Below are 16,069 nucleotides of genomic sequence, written 5' to 3' on the forward strand. Positions count from 1 at the left end.
AAGCCCCTGGATGTCCTAATAGCACCTAGAAATGAACACATCCAAAACAAAATTCAATACTGCTCCTATTATTCCTCCTATAAATATATTAATAGCACACCACATACCGGCCACTGTGCTAAAGCTCCGGGAATCAAATGTAAAAAAGGTCTAGTCTCTACCTTCCAGAAGTTTACCAATTACTATAGAAAATATATATATATATATATATATACACACACACACACACATACACACCACACATACCACAGAAGAGTAATGAGCCCTATGCTGTAAGTATGCAGAGTTATAGAAAAAGACCTGCAGGGGAAAGAAAGGCTTCTGATAGAGGAATCATGCAGTAGTAATTTGTCAGGTGGAGAGATAAAGCATTCTAATCGTAAGTTAGAAAAACTATGAAGTAGTCACAAATATCAATGGGACAGAACTAAGAGTTCAGAAATAAACCACACATTTAGGGTCAACTGATTTTCGAAAAGCATGCTAAAACAATTCAGTGGAGGAAAGAACAATCTTTTCAACAAATGGTGCTGGGACAAATGACTATTCACATGCCAAAGAATGAAGTTGAACCCCCCCCACTACACACCATACACAAAAACTAACTCAAAATGGATCAAAGACCAGGGCACCTGAGTGGCTTAATAGATTAAGCATCCAACTCTTGATTTCAGCTCAGGTCACGATCTGAGAGTTGTGAGACTGAGCCCCACATTAGGCTCTGGTCTAAGTGTGGAGCTTGCTTGGGATTCTCTCTCTCCCTTTCTGTCTGCCCCTCACCCTCAACCCCTCCACTATTTCTTTCCCTCTTAAAAAAAGAAAGATCAAAGTCCCAAATGTAAAAGCTGAAACTGTAAAACTTTTAGAAGAGAGGTGCCTAGGTGGCTCAGTCAGTCAAGCATTTGCCTTCTGTTCAGGTCATGATCCCAGGGTCCCGGGATCCATGTCATGCTCCCTGCTCATAGAGATGTCTGCTTCTCCCTCTGCCCCTCCCCATGCTCATGCTTGTGCTCTCTCTCTGAAATAAGTCTTTAAAAAAAAAAAAAAACCAAAAAACTCTTAGAAGATATCATAGAGGAAAATCTTCCTTAGTTCGGATCAGGCAAGTTTCTTAAACACAACCCCAAAACATAAGCAATAGCAACAACAAAATAGGAATTCATCAAAATTTAAAACTTTTATGCTTCAAATGACACCATCAAGAAAGTGAAAAGACAAAAAAATAAAAATTAAAAAAAAGTGAAAAGACAGGGATCCCTGGGTGGCACAGCGTTTTGGTGCCTGCCTTTGGCCCAGGGCGCGATCCTGGAGACCTGGGATCAAATCCCACGTCGGGCTCCCGGTGCATGGAGCCTGCTTCTCCCTCTGCCTGTGTCTCTGCCTCTCTCTCTCTCTCCCTGTGTGACTATCATAAAAAAAAAAAAAAAAAAAAAAAAAAAAAGTGAAAAGACAACCTAAAGAGAAAATATTTACAAATGATATATCTCATAAGGAACTTCTATCTAGAATATACAAGGAACTTTTACAACTCAGTAATAAAAAGAAAACCTATTTATTTTTAATTTTTTTAAGGATTTTATTTATTTATTCATGAGAAACACAGAGACAGAGGCAGAGGGAGAAGCAGGCTCCATGCAGGGAGCACGATGTGGGACTCGAACCTGGATCATGGGATCAGGACCTGAGCCAAAGGCAGATGCTCAACGGCTGAGACATCCAGGCATCCCAAAAGAAAACCCATTTAAAAATGAACACAATATTTAAATAAATGTTTCTTCAAAGAAGATAAGCAAATGGCCAATATACTTTTAAAGCTATGGTAATCAAAACAGTATATGGTACTGGCACAAAAAAGACACATAGACCAATGAAACAGCATAGAAAGCCCAGAAATAAATCCATGCTTATCTGTCAGTTAATCTATAACAAAGGAGACAAGAATACATAAGAGAAGACTGTCTGTGATAAATTATGTTGGAAAAACTGGATAGCTACAAGTAAAAAAATGAAACTGGACTTCTTTCTCATACCATACACAAAAATAAACTCAAAATGGATTGAAGACCTAAAAGTAAGACCTGAAATCATAAAACTCCTCAAAGACAACAGGCAGCAAACTCTCAGACACTGGCCTTAGCAATATTCTTCTGGATCTCTCCTTAGGTAAGGGAATCAAAAGCAAAAATAAACCACTGGTACTGTATCAAACTAAAAAGCTTTTGCACAGTGAAGGAAACCACCAACAAAATGAAAAGGCAACCTACTGAATAGGAGAAGATATTTGCAAATGATATATCCAATGAGGAGTTAATATCCAAAATATATAAAGAACCCCTACAACTCAACACCAAAAAACCAAACCAATCCCATTAAGAAATGGGCAGAGGACTTGAATAAACATTTTTCCAAAGAAGACCTACAGAGGGGCAACAGACACACGAAAATATGTTCAACAAATGCAAATCAAAACCACAATGAGATATATTACCTCACATGAGTCAGAAAGGCTTGTATCAAAAAGATAAGAAAAAAGTACTGGTGAAAATGTGAAGAAAAGGGAACTCATACACTGTTGGTAGGAATGCAAATTGGTGCAGTAACTTTGGAAAACATTATGGAGGTTCCTCAAAAAAAATTAAAAATAGAAATAACATACGATCCAATAATTCTACTTCTGAGGATTTACCTAAAGAAAAAAAACACTAATTCTTAAAAATATATGCATTCCTATGTTTATTGAAGCATTATTTAAAATAGCCAAGATATGGAAGCAACTTAAGTGTCCACTGATAGATGAATGTATAAAGAAGATGTGGCATGTATACAAAATGAAATATTACTCAGCCATAAAAAAAAGAATGAAATCTTGCCATGTGCAACAAAATGGATGGACCTAGGCGGTACTGTGCTAACTGAAATTAAGTCAGACAGAAAAAGACAAATACCATGTTATTTCACTTACATGTAAAATCCAAAAAACAAAACAAAACAAAAACAAAAATAGACTCATAAATACAGAGAACAAACTCATGGCTGTCAGAGGACAGTGGGATAGGCAAAATAGATGAAAGGGAGTAAGAGGTACAAATTTCCAGTTATAAAAGAAAATAAGTCACAGGGATGAATGGTACAACATAGGAAATATAGGCAATAATATTGTAATAGCTTTGTATAGTGGCAGTTAACTACACTTATGGTAAGTATTCTATAGTGTACATAATTGTCAGATGATTATGTTGTACGCCTGAAACTAGCATAACACTGTATATCAACTATTCTTCAATTAAAAAAATATTTTCTAATAAACACAGGATTTAAATAAACATTTCCTCAAAGAAGATAAACAAATGGCCAAAGAGCACATAAAAATATATTCAAAGCTGTTATTTATTAGGAAAATGCAAATCAAAACCATGAGACACAACTTCATATCCAAAATAATGGCTATAATAAAAATATACATAATAACAAATGTTGGCAAGAATATGAAAAAGATGGAACCATTATACACTGCTGGTAGGATTACACAGCTGCCTTGGAAAACAGTTTGGCAGATCCTCAAAAGGTTAAACATAAAGTTACCATATGACCCAGTAATTCTACTAGGAAAATAAACACATATGTCCATACAAAAAGTTGTACATGAATGTTCATTGCAGCACATTTATAATAGTTTAAAGTGGAAACAAATGTCTTGCAGCTAATGAATGGATAGACAAAACGTGGTATACAATATCACTCATCATTCAGGGAAATGCAAACAAATCCATAATGAGATGCAACCTACCGAATGACATATCTGTTAAGGGCTAGTATCCAAAATATATTAAAAAAACCCTATACAACTCAACAACCCAAACCCAAATAATCCAATTAAAAACTGGGCAGAAAAAAGAATGGGCAGAAGACATAAACAGACAATTCTCTAAAGACATCCAGATGGCTAAGAGACACATGAAAAATACTCATCATTCATCATCAGGGAAATGCAAATCAAAACTACAAGGAGATATCACTTCACACCTGTCAGAATGGCTAAAATCAAAAGCACAAGAAACAACATGTGTTGGTGAGGATGTGGAGAAAAAGGAGCCCTCTTGCATTGTCGGTGGGAATGCAAACTAGTGCAGCCACTGTGGAAGATATGGAGGTTCCCCCAAAAAATTTAAAATAGAACTACCCTACAATCTAATAATCACACCCCCCAAACAAAAACACTAGTTCAAAGGGATATATGCATCCCTATGATTATAGCAACATTATTTACAACAACTGAATTGTGGAAGCAGCCCAAGTGTCCCTCAAAAGATGAATGGATAAATAAGTATAAATACATACACACACACAAACACATACACACACACGTACAATGGAATATTATTCAGTCATAAAAAAGAATGACATCTTGCCATTTACAACAACATGGATGGATCTAGAGGCTATAAGGCTAAGCGAAATAAGCCAATCAGAAAAAGACAAATACTATACAATTTCACCCACTGCAGAATTTAAGAAACAAACAAACAAAAAAATTAACAAAGGGGAAAAAAAGAGAGAAAATCCAAAAAACGGACTTGAAGTGTAGAAAACAAATTAATGGTTTACCAGATGGAAGGTGGCTGGGGAGATGGGTATAATAGGTAAAGGGGATTAAAAGTACACTTCTCTTGATGAATATTGAATACCGTATGGAATTGCTGAATCACTATATTGTAACACTGGAAACTAATGTAACACTGTGTATTAACTACGCTGGAATTGAAATAAACCGTTCTTTACCCTCCACACCCAAAATAAATTTATTTTAAAAGTGGTATATTCATATAATACAGTATTATTTGTTCACAAAAAGGAACAAAGTCCTAATTGATGCTACAACATGAATAAACTTTGAAAACATTATAGAGATATGCTAGTCACAAAAGATCACAAATTATACAATTCTATTTATATGAAATGTCCAGATTAGGAAAATCTATGGAGGTAGAAAATAAATTAATGATTGCCTAAGGCCAGCAAGGAGAGGCAGGAAGAAATGGAGAGTGACTGCTAATGGACACAGGATTTCTTTGGGAGGATGATGAAAATGTTTCAAAAATGACTAGTGATCATTGCACAACTGCACAAATATACTAAAAACACTAAATTGTAGGACAGGTTACCTGTATGGGATATATCTCAATAAAACTTTCATTTAAAAAGCTACAAAAATAATAAAGACACAATATGAAGGCATGAAAGTTAATTGAGCATAACATATTCAGGAATTGGTTATTCTGTATTATGGCTAGAACACAGGGACTAAGACAAGAAATAAAGAAATGAGACTGAAGAAAGAGTAAGAAAGGTCCAAAGAGATTTTGTATGACACATTAAGGTTTATCTTCAAAGCTACCAGAAGTCATTTATGAATAATAAATAGTAGCTTTTAAGCATATAGTACTTTCATCCTCTGAAGAAAAAGCAAGAGAGTAACAGCATAGCAGTAGCCAAAGAAAGATAACAAAGGGGGAAATGTCTTTTATCCTTAAAGATCAGATGGATTTGAACAATTTATGAAAGAACTTAGTAGAGAGAGTTTAAAGATATAGAAGAGCTAATAGATGAAGCAAGTTTCCTGAAAAAGTAGAAGCATAATGGAATCCAAAATCAAATTAGAAGGATTAGCTGTCGATGGAAGGGTCACCTCTTCAACAAGACAAGAATTCAAGGTGAGTGCAATTTTGCAGAGGAGCAGTACATAGAGAAAGCTCCCACTAGTGGTATATGTTTCCTCTGAGAGTGAGGGAAGTGGCTACCAAAAGAATATTTAATAGAAAAAAAAATTCAATTGAGAATATGTCCAAGGGGGAAAGGAAAAGGAAGAAGACTAGTGACACAAAGAATTTTGGGGTACTATCAAGAGCCCAGCCAATGCTAGCAATCAAAGGGTGGTACCACTTCATATCTCTAGCAGAGCTTTATACCCTGGCTATAAGAATGGAGAAAATGGATGGTTGCATTTATTAGAGCTAAGATGTTTAAGATACATGAAGTAGAAAAAAAAGAGAGAAAGGAGTTTGAAGGTGTGTTAAGAAGAGTGGTGAGGAGGGATCTAAGAAAATAAAAAGGTCAAAGGCTAAGCAATCCCAATGAAGATCAAGAGCAGTATAACTAGACTGAGGGGTTGTTTAAATAACAGGTTTTCATCAGAGAATGCTAATGGCAATATTACCAGACTAAAAACATCCAACTCAACTTCAACCATCCCTCCCCTGCAACATGCAATCTTGTTATGTCTTACGGATCTTACCTCTATAGTTCTTGCAGTTCTCCCCTGCTCTTTTTTAAAATATTTTATTTATTTATTCATGAGAGACACACAGAGAGAGAGAGAGAGAGAGGCAGAGACACAGGCAGAGGGAGAAGCAGTTTCCATTCAGGGAGCCCCACATGGGACTTGATCCTGGGACTCCAGGATCACGCCCTGGGCCGAAGGCAGGCACCAAACCGCTGAGCCACTCAGGTGTTTCCCTGATGTCTACTTCTAATGCTACTAGGGTTTCATTATATTTCCACTTGACTCTTGATGGAGCTTCACAACAGATCTCCCAACTTCTAGTCTTTTTTTCCAGTCCTTTTCACCAATTTTTCTAAATGATTATCAGGGTCATATTCTGTTTCAATTGCTTCCCACCAAAGTTCCAAATTCTCTGTGTGGTGATCAAGATCCTCATGATCTAGCCCCAACTTAACTTTTCATTCTTTTTATACTACTGTCTTCCATACATCATAACTGTGAATCAATCTGAACCCCTCAACATTTGTCAGTGGCCTTATGCTCTCTTGCTTTCTGACTTAGGCTTAGTAAGTTCCCTTACCCAGAATTCTCTTGCTCATATCTACCAGCACAATTCCAGTTCCACCATTCTTCAAGCCTTGGTTCAAATACTACTTTGACAAATATAATCTACCTCTCCTCTCAATTCCTACAAAACTATGTTTCTCTAGAGCACTTACCATATCACACATTAACATTATTTATATATCTTAAGTCCTCTAAAAGGTCTAGATCTTGTGTTTTTGTATCCTTAGTAACTTGAATATAACAGACTTTCCCCCCAAAATCTACTAAATGAATAAATATTACATGTATGACCTTCTATGGAAGATCACACTATATTGGATCCTCTAGAACAGAGTTCTTAAATTGGGGCCAGTATACTAGAAGGCCCTGAGAGAGGCTTACCAATTCACTTCAGATCTATGAGCATCCTGAAAATGTTATGTTTATGTACAAATGTACACATATTTGTACATGAATTTTTCTGGGGCAAAAGTCCGTAACTTTCATCAGATTCCCAAAAGGGTATGTGTTAAGAAATTAATAAAAGCTTTTGTGTAGTTACTTTAATAATAAGAAAGAGTCCTTACCTTTTAGAGATTCATTCTAAAATATTTATAGCTACAAAAGAAATAGCTGAAATATGATCCAATAATTAAACTGTGGGGTGGGGAACAGTGGATGGAGATATAAATGGTACAACACTGGCTATGAGTTGATAATTGTTCAAGCTAAGTAATTGGTACGTAGCAACTCATCATATTATTCACTCTACTTCTGTATATGTTGGAAATTTTCCAACACAGGACTTTTTTTAAAGAAATAAAAAGTCCCAGGGGTGCCTAGGTGGCTCAGTCGGTTAAGCATCCAACTCTTGATTTCAGCTCATGTCATGATCTCAGGATAATGAGATTCAGCCCCACAACAGGCACCACGCTCAGCAGACAGTCTGCTTGAGGAATCTCTCCCTTTGCCACTCCTCGAACTTGCACATGTGTAACCCTTGCACATGCACGTTTTCTCTCAAATAAAAAAAAACTTAAAAAAAAAAAAAAGCCCCCAGAAGGTTAAAAACCACAGATTTCATCTAATTTTAGGATTAAATCAGCCTCTAAGGAAGCATCTGGCTTAGGTTAGTTGCTCCTCAGAGACTGGATCAGAGTCAAACTGGCTTTTTCTTTCTTTTTTTTTTTTTTAAGGTTTTATTGATTTATTCATGAGAGACACAGAGAGAAAGGCAGAGACACAGGCAGAGAGAGAAGCAGGCAGGGAGCCCGATGCGGGACTTGACCCCGGGTCCCCAGTATCATGCCCTGGGCCAAAGGCAGGTGCCAAACCGCTGAGCCACCCAGGTGTCCCCAAGCTGGCTTTTTCAAAGTGGGACAAGTGATATCATTTGCTGCTACTCACAAAAGAAGAAAATTTTCATTAGAATCAAGTAGTTAGGCTATCTAAACGGCTAACAGGTAATAAAATGGAATATGCAAAGAGTCTGAAAAAATCATACTGTGCTCAAGATTGGTTAAGATTCTATTTGTGCATAATGTTCAAATTTGAGCTTCATATTTTTAGAAAGACATGAATACTTTGGAAAAGATCCACAGGAAAAAAACCAAAAATGGTCAAAAGGTTTGAATACTTCCTCATCTTATAAGATGATTTACAGTGGCAAAAAAAAAAAGAACAAAAGATTACTTAGTAGCAGACTTCAAATGTGGGGAACAGATAGAAACCTACTGATTATCCATCTTCACTTACGACAGATCCACAGAAACTAGATTAAATTTCCTCATCTCTCAAGAGGAGCCAGACTGCATGATTATTAAGTTCACTATTAGTTCTAAAATTTTATGATGTCCTGGTTTTTGATAGGTACATTAGTTGAGAAAAGCTATTATCTCTATTTCTTTCCTTGTTTAAACATTCATAGCACAAATATTTAGACTAAAAATAATGAAATATTTCCTTATTGTGGAGGTATTAGGGAATCAAATTAAAATCTATGAAATGTCCATTTTCTTCCTACCTCATCCTCTCCTTTCTTTCCACCCCCCACCCCACTCATATTACATTAAAATAGTTGAGTTGCAGTCTAGCCTGAAGGCAGGAGAATGAGCAAGATGAATTCTTAAATTCCCTTTAGCCCGATGATGCTATGATTGAACTATTTCTCATATACCAAAGATAGAAGGTTATAAGTGTAATGCATCCCTTGCACCTAAGCCCTTTACTGGCCCCCTTCTCAAATGCTAAAGTGGGTAATTCTATCTCCATATTAACTTAATGGTGACCTACTGAGTAACTGATGAAGACTAAAGGCAAATTACAAAAAAATCTGTTTAACATACAAAGTTTAAGTATTAATTCTGTATTTTAGAACTCCAAATTATGTTGGCAGAAATAACATATCCCAAACAGAAAGGAACATTTTGTAACATGGAAGAGGTGAGAAAAAATAGAGATATAAACAGTTTTAAAATCATGTCTGTACTCTCATACTCTTATTTTCCACATATGGAAACTGAGGCATTGCCTTGTGGAAAACTTAACACTAAAATGGAAAAGAAGAATGTGATAAAGTAAGGAAATCCTAAAAATTCTACACAACTAGAAAAAAAAAACAAAATTTCTTAAATAGCATTTATGTTCTCTTAAAAAGCCTATTAAGTATATACTAATATTTTATTTTTTAAAGACTATTCATTTATTTGAGAGAGAGAGAGAGAGAGACAGATAGCGAGAGAGAGCACAAGCAGGTGGGAGAGAGAGAAGTAGGCTGAGCAGGAAGCCTGACACAGGGTTCAATCCCAGGATCATGACCTGAGACGAAGGCAGATGCTTAACCCACTGACGCACCCAAGCGCCCCTATACTAATACAGTATTATTGGAGATTATCAGAAAGCATTACCACTAAATTTGTATATATATTTTTTTACAAGAAGTAGTATTAGGTTTGAACCTAAATTTCTCTTTATCATTTTCAAGGTATAGAATGCTACGACTAACACTACCCAAAACTAGGGTTATTAAATTCCCCCATAAATTGCTCTGACATCCCCCAAAAGTGGTGTTAAAATGCGCAGAAGTGTCCATTTCAAAGCAAAGCTATCCCTCCATTCCTTCATAAAAGATTTAAGCTAAAGAAAAACAGAAAGAAAACCCAACAGCTGAAGACAACATCAGGCTATTTATAAGTCTTCTCCCAGTCCCCCAGACACCCTCACATGGGGGCTATAAACAGCTAACCAAAATATCTTTGAGGCTCTCATATCCACACCCACTGACACAAGTAGAGCTGAACCCACAGTGAAACTAGACTTCAGTTTCCTTTAGCAAGTATGTGCCTCTGATAGTAAACTGGAGTAAATGTAACAGTAATAAAACATTAAAAAAAAAAATAAGAATCATACCTTTTTCTCCAACAAATGGTAAAGACCATGTGAAGACATCCATAAAATTGGGCAACCAGTAAGGATGTGGAGAACAGTTAAATTGTCGAATATTCATCACATTATTTTCATACTTTAATACAGCAGCTGTAAGATAAGTTCGAATGTGAATGTAACAATTTGTCTTTAGCTCCAAAACTCTAACACATATAAAAGCAAAAAAAAAAAAAAAACTGTTTTAAAGGGGTGGGGAATCAAGGGGTGAACTGAATGAGGACTAGTAGAGGGAGACAGGAACTAATTTTTAGTAATAATGCATTTTTGTTTTTAACACACTTTTATGTAGAGCATAGTCAGATCGATATTTATTATTAATGAAATCTCCAGATTATTTCTAGAATGTTTTACTTTATAAATCAATGACGAACATGCACTAAATCCAAAATTGTGAAAACTCAATTTTTAGATATAACATAGAATGGCAATGAGCAATTTTCTAGGTTTAAAAGTTCATACAAGTTGGAGGAATTTAAAAGGATCTTTTTAGTTATGGGCAACCTAAAAAGTCTAGCTGATGGTAATAAAGCAAAAAACAAAAACAAAAGCAAAACAAAACCCAGAAAAAAAAATAGTTCTTTATGATTGAATGAATGTATTTATTTCATTTAACATGGGAATTCAAGTGAAACTAGTACAAAGAAATATCTCATTTCAATATTTTTTCAAAGAAAAAATTCCATTAAAAATACCAAAAAAGAAAGTATTTAACCAAATAATCCAAGGGTAACATACTCATCTCAATTACAAGTATCTTTCTGAAGTTTCAATATGTGAAAAGAAATAGTATCTTAAATTAACTACATAGATTTCAGCCACTGGTTGTATTATTTTATGGAATACTGGGTTAGATTCTAATCTAAGCTCTAGCACATACTAGCTTTGTAATGCTTGGTAAATCATTTAACTGACCTGTTTCTCATTTATAAAATAGGACTAATATGTCCACCTTGACTACCTCAGAAGTTTGTTTTACGATCAGAGAATGTATTTCACGTGAAAGTATTAAAAAAAAGTGTAAAATGCTTTGTAGACATTATAGTAATTAGATGGTTCCTTTTTTTTCTGTTTTAATGAAAAGCACAAAAATGCAGATATTAAATTCCAAGATTTGGGATTCTAGCTAATACATAGTCACAAGCAATATACTCTTTCCCTTATGAAATAAAAGTACTTTAAACTTAGCCTCAGAATTTAAGGAATGATACCAAGTTTTCAGCTTTATTTATTTATTTTTTTAAGTTTTCAGCTTTAAAACAAGAGAGAGAATCTAGAAAATTGCTTTACAGATGGAATGAAACATTACAAACATATCCATACCATGTAAACACTCAAATCATTAACACTAATGTACAGACTAACCATTGCTAAGAGACATTTGATTTTGACAAGACAGATTCAATGGTTTGAGTTTCTTTTCTGAATACTCAGAAAAGTGATCCCTTTACCCCGTAAATCAAACTAACAGAGGACAACCAATAAGACAATAATCAACTGAGCACTGAACACTAAGTCCTGTAACACTGACAAGGAGAGGTCATAGTTGAGGTATTAGAGCACTGGTAGAAAGTTAAATATAGCACTCTATTCTGTTCTTGAGAATGAAGTCAAAACTTAGATACATTTCTCCTTAAAAGTGAAGACACACATCATTAGGTGACTTCCTTAGAAATTTTGAAATTTGTAAACCAAACTAGAATTTAAAAAAATATTTTAGTACTGGCATAATCCTTAGAGGTTGCACTAACACTAACTTCTGAAGATGAACAACTCAGTCAATGGTATGGGTTTTTTGGTAATTAATACAGTATTAAGTTTTTTAACATATTCTGTATCAGGGATCCCTGGGTGGCGCAGCGGTTTGGTGCCTGCCTTTGGCCCAGGGCGCGATCCTGGAGACCTGGGATCGAATCCCACGTCAGGCTCCCGGTGCATGGAGCCTGCTTCTCCCTCTGCCTGTGTCTCTGCCTCTCTCTCTCTCTCTCTGTGTGTGACTATCATAAATTTAAAAAAAAAAAAAAATTTAACATATTCTGTATCAAAGTTACCATATAGCATGCTACCATTTGATTTCAGGCAAATGTTTTAATCTTTTAACCATCATCTCCAATAATCAAAGAAACTGTTCTGTTTCTCTTTTGAACTTCATGACCCATATTTAGCAATGACCTCATTATCTCTCTAATACTTTTAAAAGTCTTTAACCTTCTGTTCTTTCCTCCTGGCACATCTGCTCCAGTGACCCTAGAAACTATGGCATAGTCAACTGAATTCCGGACATGTCAAGACAGAACAGGAGCTGGCTTCTTAATTTCCTCTTCTGAAAATGTGAACTACATAAACATACCCAAGCTCATCTTCAATTTCTTTGGCACACACTTAACTAGATTAAGATCCTTTGGTATTATCTGTCAATAAGCTATCTATGTTCAAAGTTAAATGAAATCAAATTATTATAGATAGATCAAATTTGGAAAGAAGAGGGAATGGAAACTAGTGGAATAGAAGGTAAAGAAAAAAGATGCTAAGAAAAAAAGGAAGAAAGAACAGTAAAAAGAAAAGAAAGGGAAGAATATATCCCTGAAAGGAGGCCAGAATGAATTAATCAAAGTTCAACTATAATCTTCAGAGCGCAATGATAAGACTGTGGAGGTAAAAGTAGGGAATAAGGAAGGAAAAGAGAATCTAGATCAGTGAACATTAAACAAGAAACATGATAAACTAAATTAACTATACAGTGCAAATACACAAAATGGTCAAAGCAGCAGCAGCAGCTTTATGCAACAAGAAAACATTCTCTTGATTATAAGGGGAAAGATTTAAGAAAGGGGAGTTTGAGAAAATCATGTTTGGTTTCTTGACTAAATTCAGAACATTCTTTTATAAGATAGCTTTTATGAGCAACAAGTTGTGGAATGGTCACATATTATTTAAGTTTCACATTTTGGATTTTTATTTCTTGTTCTCTCCCCTCCCTTATATCTTATACTTTTTTATAACAAGATTTGGATAGTTACAGTTTCAAACAATGCCTCTTTTCTATTATTTTCAAAAAAAATAAGTCAATTAAAAAGCTAAGTTGTTTAACAATTTTTTTATCAACAACATCTTACCTTTATTATTGTAGACATCTAAGTAATTAGGTGCCGAAAAAATTGTTATTAATGAAGGGAACCCTGTAGTTTGACTTTTTCTGTACATTCTATAGCTGTAAAACAAATAGCTTAATATGCATCGTAAAGCATCAATCATGAGTTACTAAGTTTGATTTGTACATAAGGTGTTAATTTGGGTCAGGGAAACAGAATTCTTACCCTGCATCTTGAGCTTCATGAGCTCTAATAATCGATAACAAATTATTGTTTTGCAAAAATTCACACACTGCTGGATAGCTGTGGGGGAAAAAAAGTAAATTAAGTAAAATAATGGTTTTCTATATGAAACATTTACTATTTTAACAACTAAAATGTGTTTAATCTTGGATATTTTTCCTTACTTATAAAAATAAGAACATCCTCGAACTGTATTGTGACTAAAATGTTCCTGTGATTTTTCATTTCCAAAATCTTCAGAAGGATCGGACCATAGCAAGTCACACATTGGTCCAAATGCAGGTGGCTCTTTGAATCTATCTAACTGTGAAAGAAAGAAAAGAAAGACACAAAGAACAGAAATAACTTGTCAAAAAGTGAGAATAGAATGGACACAGGAAAGTGGTACCAACTTTGAATACTGTCCATACTATATTGTTCTGAATGGTTAGAAGATATTTCCTTAAAATATCAGTATGTTAATTTTTACCATTACCTAATCTTGGCAGTGAAGAGAAGTTTGAAGCTTTTACTCTCTACCCAACAAAGTACTATAAATAGAAATCATCTCGGAACTACAATATATACTCACTCTCCTAATATCATCCAGTGTGTGTATTTCTGGTGAAAGTCCACCATGAACACAAAGAAATTGTTGATTTAAAAGTGCAGCAAGAGGCAGGCTATCAAAAGCTTCCATACACGCTTCATAGACTCTTTCTGAATATTTAATTTTACCTAGAAAAAAGAAAAAAGAATTGATAATCACATTACTAGTTGATCATTTTGAAGATAGATAGATATAGATAGACAGACAGACAGACTAGTAAAACCAAGGCAAGAAAACTATAAGACACAGAAAACAACCAAATGGTGGCCATGGGTTGAAAGCAGGTATAGGGGTGATCATAAAAAAGGGAGCAAGAAGAAATTTATGGAATAATGAAACTTTTTTGTATCATGACTGTGGTAGGGGGCAGTTCTATGTATTTGTCAAAAGTCAGAACTAAACACTAAAAAGAGTGAATTTTACTGGATACAATTTTTTTAGAAGAGAAGTATCTTGCCTTATGAGAATCAATAAAATAGGCAGTATTACTGGTCTTATGAAGACAAAATATTTGCTGTCCCAACAATTTAATATGGATATGCAGATCATCATAAAATATTACTTAAATAAGTCAAATAGTCTCTAAAAATCTCTAAAACAGGGATGCCTGGGTGGCTCAGAGGTTGAGCATCTACCTTTGGCTCAGGGCGTGATCCTGGAGTCCCGGGATTGAGTCCCACAGCAGGCTCCCTGCATGGAGCCTGTGATCCCGGGATCGAGGATCAAGTCCCACATCTGGCTCCTTGCGTGGAGCCTGCTTCTCCCTCTGCCTGTCTTTGCCTCTCTTTCTGTGTGTCTCTTATAAATAAACAAAATCTTTGCGAAAAAAAAAATCTCTAAAACAGCTTAACTCTTTACCTTTATAGGCCAGGCAAGGCTAAATCAGAACTATACTTAAATAGTTTTAATACTTTATTTTATTCTAAGAGTCAGTGACTACTTTGTTGTTACAGGCAAGGCTACTACATCATCACAACAAAACTCAAGGTCCACCCAATAAAAAAAAAAGAAGATATCTTATTCATGTTGGAAGAACAAAGGGGTTCCTCTCATCTACAACAAATGCTTAAAATGGACAGTGAAGCATGAAGCCAAGAGACAAACTCCACTAAATCTGTCACTTACTTTTAAGGAGATTAACCTATACATCCCTTTGTTCCTTTATATCTTTAAAATTTCTGGCTATTTCATGTTTTTGCTGGAACTTTGGTGGGCGGTTTGTTTTATTAATTATCTAAGAAAAAAGAGCTTAGTTCCTTTTCCCCTTTTAAATATTGTAACATTCAAATATGAGAAAATATATATCCAGCAACCAGAGGTTCCAAATTGGTAGTACCTTGTTTTCCAGCATTGTAGTTTAATAAAATTTTAAACTGATTGCTTTTTGGTCAAGTATGCATTTTCCAAGTCTCAGCTTTTATTCATTTATTACCTTATTTTTTACTATTTTATTTTTTTTATTTTTATTATGTTATTATTCATAACCTATTCATTTAGATTACCCACCTGATCTTGAAGTTATAGGACTCTGTGCCTTCTGCCATTACTCACCCACTGTATTTTTCTCCTTTTATTGGAAGTCTCTAGTAATATGATCTTTACTGGATCATGTTTTGAATCTCCATAATTCTGAAATTACTTCTACTTTTAGAACTTAAGTCTAAACTTAATATAGCCATGAATATTAACTTAATAAGCACATAGTTAAAAGGTGTGAAAAAAGTCAAATACTGCTCTACATAATGTTGTTTCTGGCTTAGAAGCAACAATAGAAAGAAATAGGGTAAACACTGTAGGTTTAAGAATTTCAGTTCATTAATAGCATGTTTGAAACAATCTGCAATGATGACAGGATGAATAATTTAAGAATCTTCATGA

The 16,069-nt window shown here is 34.8% G+C and overlaps 1 protein-coding gene across 7 annotated transcripts in view; it reads right to left on the reverse strand.

Annotated features, from left to right (window-relative positions):
- PPP3CB (protein phosphatase 3 catalytic subunit beta) overlaps positions 1 to 16,069 on the reverse strand; it is a 52,184-nt gene that overhangs the window by 17,897 nt on the left and 18,218 nt on the right. For all 7 annotated transcript variants that reach the window (XM_072823609.1, XM_072823606.1, XM_072823608.1 and 4 more), the window contains exons 5-9: positions 14,174 to 14,319; positions 13,767 to 13,906; positions 13,585 to 13,662; positions 13,384 to 13,478; positions 10,235 to 10,360 (exon numbers count right to left, since the gene is read on the reverse strand). In XM_072823609.1, coding sequence (XP_072679710.1) covers positions 10,235 to 10,360; positions 13,384 to 13,478; positions 13,585 to 13,662; positions 13,767 to 13,906; positions 14,174 to 14,319 — 585 coding nt within the window. The remainder of the gene's footprint in view (positions 1 to 10,234; positions 10,361 to 13,383; positions 13,479 to 13,584; positions 13,663 to 13,766; positions 13,907 to 14,173; positions 14,320 to 16,069) is intronic.

Source organism: Canis lupus, chromosome 4 (assembly GCF_048164855.1).
Source record: "Canis lupus baileyi chromosome 4, mCanLup2.hap1, whole genome shotgun sequence".
NCBI classification, from domain to species: Eukaryota; Metazoa; Chordata; class Mammalia; order Carnivora; family Canidae; genus Canis; species Canis lupus.